The sequence below is a fragment of the Saimiri boliviensis genome, chromosome 4 (genome assembly GCF_048565385.1).
Source record: "Saimiri boliviensis isolate mSaiBol1 chromosome 4, mSaiBol1.pri, whole genome shotgun sequence".
In the NCBI taxonomy this organism is placed as follows: Eukaryota; Metazoa; Chordata; class Mammalia; order Primates; family Cebidae; genus Saimiri; species Saimiri boliviensis.
In genome coordinates, this window is record NC_133452.1 from 84,698,352 (window position 1) to 84,707,036 (window position 8,685).

Genomic DNA, 8,685 nt, shown 5'->3' on the forward strand with positions numbered 1-8,685 from the left:
CCTTCACCTCTATCCATTTTTATTTGAAATTGAAATGCTTATTATGAGAAGACTGAATTTGAGCTAAAAGAATCTCATGACTTATAATTAACTATATGGCCTTGACCTTGCAAATTGCTCCTGTATTTTCTCTCTCTCATTAAATGATGACATATTCTTCTAGAGTTTACATAAGAAAAACTAATCACTGAGATTTATTTCACTTCTCATGAGAAAACTTTACATAAGAATATCAAAAGCAGAGAACTAGAGCAGGAAAAATTAATATTGTTAAAGAATGTTCTATACTTGCAAAATTTCTTAGCTCCCCTTTGTACAGAAATGGAAGACATTTTCATATTCTGGCCTTTAGACTCCACTTTTTTAGACTCTGTATCAATCACTCAAATTTAAATATTTTAATTCTAGGGATCCCTCAATGTAGTATATTAAGTATTAAACATCCATGCTATTTTACTACTGGATTTAAGGAATAAAGATGAGTATTAATATAAGAATTACTTTGCTCATCGTTTATTTAAAATATCTATAAAAGCCCTAAGATTGATTCCCCTTTTCAATTACAGATAATGATTTAATGTATTTTTCTCCATCTGCTAAGAAATCTTTACCAATAAATGAGTGATTTCTAACATAAGGCTACTTTCTTCATTATCTAATAACATAATATTAATCTGTAACTACAACATCCATGTGGTATCAGTAGGAAATAGCAGATGTTAAAAGATTCAATCTTGAGAATTAAATACTGTCATTCTTTGCAAAACTGTAACTAAATATAAATTTGTAATTTAACAAAGAAAAAAGTTATTCTTTGTAAACTGCAAATATTTATAATACAATCAAGACATTTGTAAATGGCACCTATTTTAGATTCCAACATTCAATTCTAGTGTAGATTTTTTTAAAAAAGGCCAAAAACCAGAATAATTACAAAATATTTCATTTTATTAATAATTTATATACAAATAAATTATTTAAAATAATTATGTTACATTTGTACACTAAATTTAAACCCTACAAGCTTTGGATGTAATCAAAAGTAGCTAATCAGATTAATTTTCACAGGTCAGCTCTGCAATTTCATCTTCACTATCAGAATCTTCATAAAATGAAATTGTGGCTTGAATTGGAAAATTTTTCAGAAGAGCTTCTGCTTCTTGATATAAGTAATCATAACACTTTGATTTTGGCCAAAATAGTCTGAAAAAAGCAGACAACATGTTTTATTTTTTCACATTCAGAATCTTTAAACTCATGAAATGGTCAAATTTCAAGAGCTCCATATATTTAACAATTACTTATACATTTGGATATAGCCTAAAGATATAGAGTTAAAATATGCTAGCATCACAGCTTGTATGGAATATACTTGCCAAAGTATTAATAACTGTTTGATTATTTTAAATCTTTATTCAAGCTCTAAATTGGATCCACACTAAACCCTGGATAAGCATAAGATCAATGTTTAGCTCACTTTGTGCATTATGGATATATTTATTCTTATAATATATAGAATATTTTTCTTCCCATTTCTAAATTCCTTTGGAAAACATAAATTGAATCCCCCTACTACATTACAAACTTTTACGATAGCCAGCTTTATAAAGATGACAAAATACTATGCACCTTACAAAAGGTGGAAATCACCTACTATCTTACTTAAAACTTACAGATTTAACTCTTATAGAAGTAGACAATGTAAGTTTAGAAAAGTATAAAAAGCAATATTTTTTAAAAAATGTTACCTATCCACTCACAACTTGAGGCATAGAAAGACTACTTCTGACTCCAACTTTGATTCTATCTGCCTCTCTTCTCCCTATTCAACTAAATTTATGAATATCATCTGAAATATTAAGAAATTGGATATATTTTATACAAATAACTGGCATGTAAGTATAATTACCTTAGAATTTTAAAAATCTGACAAATTCTAATCTTGCCTTCTGGTCTTCATCAAGGAAAAGAAAGAGGAGAGATAAGGAGGAAACATCAAATACAGTACAGTCATTTTAGTGCAGGGTAAACAGCCCATGCATCCATACAATGGAGTCATTCTAACAAATGAAAGATTGTATTATGTTCAGTATGTTCCATTTTAAAAGGCAGAAAAACAATGTAGTTTATAAATGTTTCCAGCAAAAATCATAAAAATTGTTCAAATTTTTGATGCTTAAATAACTATCAATTATTCAGTCATTCAATAAATAATTTAGTGATCCCTTGTGCCAACATAATTCATAATTCAAGGATGAACAAATCATGGTCCCTACCGTCAAAAAGTTGACAACTGCATGAAAAGAATAAAACACACCATAGCAGTCAAGATAGAAATGAATAAAAATAAAATAAATATAAAAGAAGCACAATTAAGCTGTAATCATACTTCAGAAAAGAATTTCTTATATAACAAACAATTTATTTTCTAATATGTAACTGGAACTAGCAAACCCAAAGAATGCTGTTTAGTTATTATGATACTCTGTCCAGAATTTCCCACTGTGGGCCATTTTTCTCACAGGGTCTCTGAGATTCTTCATGTTCTGTTTTTCTCAGTCTCTGTTAATGGACCTCTCTTTCTCTGCATACAGGTAAGATGCTGGCCTTCCCTCGGGTTTTTGCTGGGAACATCAGCCCTCCTTGTAAACAAACTAAGATGACCTGGCCCACTGTCATGATTTTCCCACCCTACAGTTACCATGGACTCCCAAGTCTGTATTTCCACTTAAGATCTTGACCCTGGGCCCCTAACTTATGTATGCAGCTCTCTACTGGATATCACTGTTTGGATGCTCCACAGGCACATTAAATGTAAGTGGAAAACTTGCCTCATAGTCTCACCTTCCAAATCTGGTTTCAGCCCTAATTTCCATTCTTTTAGTATAGCATTCACTTGGTCACCAGCCACAAACTGAGGAGCCATTCTGGCTTTTTACCTCTTCTTCATCTACCATATCCAGTGCATTATAAAGCCTAATCTATTTTGTCACCTAAGTATTTCCTAGATTCACCCAGTCAGTCCCATCCTCACTTCTAGTGTCTTACAATGGCTCTTTATCATCTCTTACCTGAAAAACTGCAGAACTTCTAGTTTTACTTTTGATGTCCTGACTAAGCCTATGTAACATATAATCCCCCAAACTACCTTCAGAATAAGGTCCATGAATTCCCAACACCACATACAGGATCAGGACAAAACTCTGTACAAGAATGCACAAGATCTTGCCTCTGATTACCCTGCTGAAATGACCATAACTTCACACACCTAAACTCCTTAGAGTTCCCACAAGGAGCCACACTGTTTCATGATCCTCTTTTCCAATGCTATTCTTCTGCTCCCACCTCCCATTCATCTGACTAACTTCTCCAAGACTCAGCCAGGTAACCAACCACAACCTATAATAAACACTTCACCCACCCTTCCCCCCACCACTGACAGATTGAGACTCTTCATACCCTGCCCATACTTGTAAAACTAACCAAACTAAACTCCATTACAACAACTGCCATGTGCCATGACTACTTTTTCCTGTGTCCTTCACAAGTGCTAGTACGTGGTAGGAAATTAAATGTATTGACTTCTACATGGTATTTATGACCACAGGCATTTTACAAACATCGTTCAGCTCTTCATTTAACAGCTCTTGGAGGCAGGAAAACTGCACAATTATTAACATTTCACCCTAATAAAAGTGACAAAGAATCTTAAAGGCTGACTTCCTATGGCTAGGAACAGTAAACTAGCTCGTCATTTAATTAACTTTTGACCTTTTCTATCACCATCCTCGGTAATCTTTAGGATTTTCATTACATTTCCATTTTCTCTTACAGGGCAAAGTTAATTTGCTCTAAGACTGCCACTGTTAATCCCATTCTTACTTCCCGATTGCAAGACAAAAGCAGCATACACACTGTGCCCGATGTGAAGTCAATTTCATTCCGACCCTTTAGGATTTAAAAACAAAAACTGTTTTGCCAGCACAAGACGTCACTGCTCTTTTATTATACCATCCACTTTCGCTCTTCATAATACATTCCTCAAGCGTTCATTGAGCATGTATTGATTAAAACTCTCTTTACATGAGACCGTGAGCCCCTACACTTTTCAATTCGATGAGTAACGGATCTATGCGAGTGGGAAGGTAAGTAACCTTGAAGATAGATTTTCGAGGGGAGGGGGGAGAGAGAGAGAGACAGAGACAGAGAGAGAGAGAGAGAGAGAGAGAGAGAGAGAGAGAGAGAGAGACTGCTGCAGGACGAGCCGCGGAGCTGGGCCCTGAGATGCCCCTGGCTCCTCCCTGGGGCTGGAGGAGCAGAAGACCTTCGGCGAGGCCTGTCACTCACCTGACTGGGTGTCTGAACTGGGAAAGCTTTCCTGAGCCTGCTATCATTCCAGGACCATTGGACATCTGGAGACGAAAGGAAGTGAATCCAGTTATCACCCACCTCCCTCTAAAAAGTAGCAGCGTGTGCGACCCAGTGTTCCTCGTGCCCGTTGGGAACGTAACCCCAGTGATCTCAGCGGCCTCGCTCCCCCCGGGTGCCTGTGGCCCATCGCTCCTGAGGACACAACCGCCGCGTTGGCACTGTTTTGGCCACTGGCAGGCGGGATATTAAACGAAGGCAGGGCCGGTGCCCCGCACGTCTCTCTCCGGCCCCGCGTCCCGAAAGCCGTGGTCGATCTTCTGCACCCCTGGGAAGCGCGGCCTGAGACGCCTGGCTCACTCACCGCCTCCGCGGCGTGGTTCCGCGTCTCCTCCTCTTTCTTGCCTCTGGCGTCCACCCAGGGTCTCCAGAAGCCTGCGGAGCTGCGGGATGGGGAGCACAAGGCGCGCAGAGGAGATGTCAGCCCAGACCCGGGAGAATCCACGGAGGCCGAACACTGGCACCGGGGGGTGGGGAATGGCGAGCGGAGGGGAGGAGCTGGAGAGGCGCAGGCGGGAGGGACTGGGGACGCGGGGAGGCGCAGAGCAGTGCGGAGGAGCCTACCCGGAGCCCGCGTCCCCGCGCCGCGTCTGGCCTTCGGGGACTGCGCGCGCTGCAGCTCGGCTCTCCGCGCCTTCTGCGCTCCCCGCGGTCTCCATGGCGCCGGGGAGCTGGGCGGAAGGCCGCTGCCTGCTCGCGGGCAATCTTGGCCGGTTCCAGTGGATCCGAGACCAGAGCTTTATATAGCCCTTGCAACCTGCTGCGCATTGGGAGGTTCGCTCCCTCTCCGCCCCGCTCACCAGCTAGCCGCATAAACAAAAAGGCTGCGCGTGAAGGCGCACCGGGCTGAGCCCAGGGTGTGAACGCGTGCAACTCCCAAATGGCCCGGGACGGGATTTTGTTCAGCGAATGTTAATCGCCCTTTGACACATGACTGCGGTGAAAAACAACATTCGCCTGAGCAGCCAATTTCCGTGTGAAGAGGCCAGGAGGAGATGAAATTAAGCGAGTCTACATGTTTTGCGTATTTCTTAAAAAAAAGAAGAAAAAGAAGAAGAAGAAGAAGCAGCAGCAGCAGCAGCAGCCGCCGCCGCCAAGTGACTTGGTTAATTGCTTGATTCGCTGGAGACTCAGGACTTGGCCTGTGGCCAAACAACTGGTTCTGCATCTCATGTTCTAGAAACTGGGATGCAGACTCGAGTTCAAAGGAATGATCTTAATTCCTCTTCCTGGAACAGTTTTTTTTTTTTTCTTTTCTTTTCTTTTCTTTTCTTTTTTTTTTAAATGGGTGACTGGATGGACTCCTTAAGAAAAGAATGTCGGATTTGTTTTGTTTTGTTTTAAGTATTGATAGACTAGGTTCATACGCCAACCTGTTATTATTTGAAGATAATAATCATTGTTCTAAGAGAGCCAGAGACTGGACTCATGTGATGTGGGCCTATGGCTCTAAATTATCTTCTTGTGTCTTCTGTGTTTTTTCCAACATTTTTCAGTATCCTTCTGAAATAACTTTTGAGTTCATCTATACACTTCTGTCACTACTTGGTATTTTGTCACTCAATGATAATTAGAAAATTCCTTTTTGGGGGCAGATGTTGTGGAATGATAATGAAATCTTGGAAAGTTATGATATAAATTAATCAAATGTCTGCATCCCTGTTTCTCTGATTTGAGTTACAGTGAGGGCACTTAACTACTACTAAACTTTGTAAAAAGTGTTATGCCTCAAAGGAAAGATGATACATAAACGTTATAATTTTTTTCAACATAATTTAAATAATGAAGCTGAACTTTCTCTTTAAAGTTTAGACAACGTTGATTGTAGGCTATAGTTGTCTCTGCTATTCATTCAGCTACTGCATAGAAAAATAATTTAATTATTAATAGTAGCTAAGAGCCTTAATGATCTACCTGCCAGGAAGGTAAGATTTGGGTTGCTTCTGAAGAGAAAATCAGTAAGGACAGATACCTAATGCATGTCTCCATCCCTTACACTTATTGTTAGGCTAAATAAAATAAAGCTTACAGAGTGCTTTTTGCAATGCCTGACATAAGTAAGCCTTCAACAGATTTTAAGCTATGTAAAAAATATAAGCCCTTAGCAGATGCTAAGCTTTCTGATAAAATGGCTTATTATTTCTGTTCCATAATGTAAATTAGTTCAATCGTTATGGAAGTCAGTGTGGTGAGTCCTCAAAGATCTAGAACCAGAAATAAGATTTGACCTAGCAATCTGGGTATATACCCAAAGGAATATAAATCATTATTTTACAAAGATGCATGCATAATATTTGTATGTATATGTTCATTGCAGCACTATTTGCAATAGCAAAAACATGGAATCAACCCAAATGTCCATCAGTAATAGACTGGATAAAGAAAATGTGGTACATACACAGCATGAAATACTATGCAGCCATAAAAAGGAACAAGATCATGTCTTTTTCAAGGACACGGGTGGAGTTGGAAGCTGTTATCCTCAGCAAACTAATGCAGGAACAGAAACGCAACCACTGCATGTTCTCACTTATAAGTGGGAGCTCAATAATGAGAACACCTGGACACAGGTAGGGGAACAAAACACACTGGGCCTTTCAGGGGTGGGATGGGAGGAGGGAGAGGATTAGGACAAATAGCTAATGCATGGATTACTCAAAGAATAGTATTGTCTGGGTGATGCAGGAGTAGGAGGAAAAGGAACTAGGTATCACTGGAGCAGAGATGCTGAAGGGATAGAAAGGGTTTGAACGATCAAGAGCCTAAAATGCTATGCTAAGTCACTTTGACTTTATTCTGTAAGCACTGGTGAAAGATTTTAAGCAGGAAAGTGGAATGGCATTTTATACAAATCATTCTGGCAGCCATATGGAAAATGGATTTAGGAAAGGGTAGAGATAGGAAGTCCATTTAAAAGGCCACTGTAAGAGTCTAGGCAAGAGATAGTAAGAAGATGTACACTAAGAATGGAGATGAAGTGATAGAATTGAAGGATACCTAGGAAATAGAATCTGTAGAACTACTTGAGTCATAAAATGTAGGTGGACATGAAAGTGGAGTCTGGATATAGTCCCAGGTTTCTAGCCTGGTTAAGTGAGTAAATGGTGATGGCTCAAACACAGACGTAGAAAACAGGGAGCATAGGATAAAGAGCAGGTGAGATCCTCTTATGTTGTTTTATTCTGTTAATGGTGTGCAGGAATAAAAATAGTGAGAAATAAAAATAAAAATAGTTTGGTTTGGAATCTTAAATCAGTCAGAATGGGCTGGGTTACATGGTGGTAACAAATAACTCCAAAATCTCACAGGCTTAAAATAGCAAAGGCTTATTTTTCACTCGTGCTTTATATCCATGTTTGGTTGGTGGGAGGTCTGCTCTACATCATTTTCTCTTAGGGATGTAAGCTGATGGAGCCTCTTCCCTTGGAATGTTAGCAGTTTTCATAACAGGGAGAAAAGAATAAAATCATTTGTGTACCAGGTTTCAGAGGTTTCTGCCTAGAAGGGACACACATTTCACTAGCTAAGACAAGTCACACAACACACCAATTTCAAAAAGCAAGGAAGTGCAATTCTACTATGTGTTTAGAAAGAGGAGAAACCGAAATAAACAACATATAGGAGTGCCATCATCTGCCCTTCTGGCAACTGAATATTCATTTCATCTTCCTTCCTATACGTAAAGTACAGTCACCTCAGGAGAAGAACTTAGAATAGATCTAGGACTTCGGAAGGCTCAGTAACACATAAGTGGAAAGATATTCGGGGGACAACCAGAGATATGAGGTCTGCAGTTTAGTAGAGAATTCAGGGCTAAAGTTTAAATGTGAGAGTCATCAGCAAAGAAATGGCAATTAAAACAATAGGAATTGATTCGTTTTCCCAGGGAAATTTTGTAGCTTGAGTCCAGGACCAAGGACAGTAGCCTAGAGATCAACATTTGATTGTAAGGTGAGAGGATATACAAAACAAAACAAAACAAACGAACAAAAAAAAACCCACCCATCTCACTGAAAAGGAGTGGTGAATCTGGTAGAAAGTGGATCAGTAGGCCAGGCACAGTGGCTCACTCCAGTAATCCTAGCACTTTAGGACAGCACAGTGGGAGGATCACTTGAGCTCACCAGTTCAAGACCAGCCTGGGCAATATAATGAGAGCTCATTTCTACAAAACAAAATTTAAAAAATTAGCCTGGCATGGTGGTGCGTTCATGTAATCCAAGCTACTCAGGGAGCTGAAGCCAGAGGATCACTTGA

The 8,685-nt window shown here is 39.6% G+C and overlaps 1 protein-coding gene across 1 annotated transcript; it reads right to left on the reverse strand.

The window, feature by feature from the left end:
- Positions 1 to 927: 927 nt before the first annotated feature.
- Positions 928 to 5,256, reverse strand: RIPPLY2 (ripply transcriptional repressor 2). Its single transcript, XM_010333827.2, has 4 exons — positions 4,993 to 5,256; positions 4,733 to 4,811; positions 4,348 to 4,412; positions 928 to 1,203 (listed from the first exon to the last, which is right to left on the reverse strand). Exons 1-4 carry the CDS (start codon positions 5,085 to 5,087, stop codon positions 1,056 to 1,058), a joined length of 387 nt encoding a protein of 128 aa, XP_010332129.1. The 5' UTR covers positions 5,088 to 5,256; the 3' UTR covers positions 928 to 1,055.
- Positions 5,257 to 8,685: the final 3,429 nt, after the last annotated feature.

Coding starts and splice junctions, on each gene's coding strand:
- RIPPLY2 (XM_010333827.2), bottom strand. CDS start 5,087: ATGGAGACCGCGGGGAGCGCAGAAGGCGCGGAGAGCCGAGCTGCAGCG. Junction 4,413..4,732: donor GGAACCACGCCGCGGAGGCG/GTGAGTGAGCCA, acceptor TTTCGTCTCCAG/ATGTCCAATGGTCCTGGAAT. Junction 1,204..4,347: donor CAGTTCAGACACCCAGTCAG/GTGAGTGACAGG, acceptor TGCTTTTTTCAG/ACTATTTTGGCCAAAATCAA.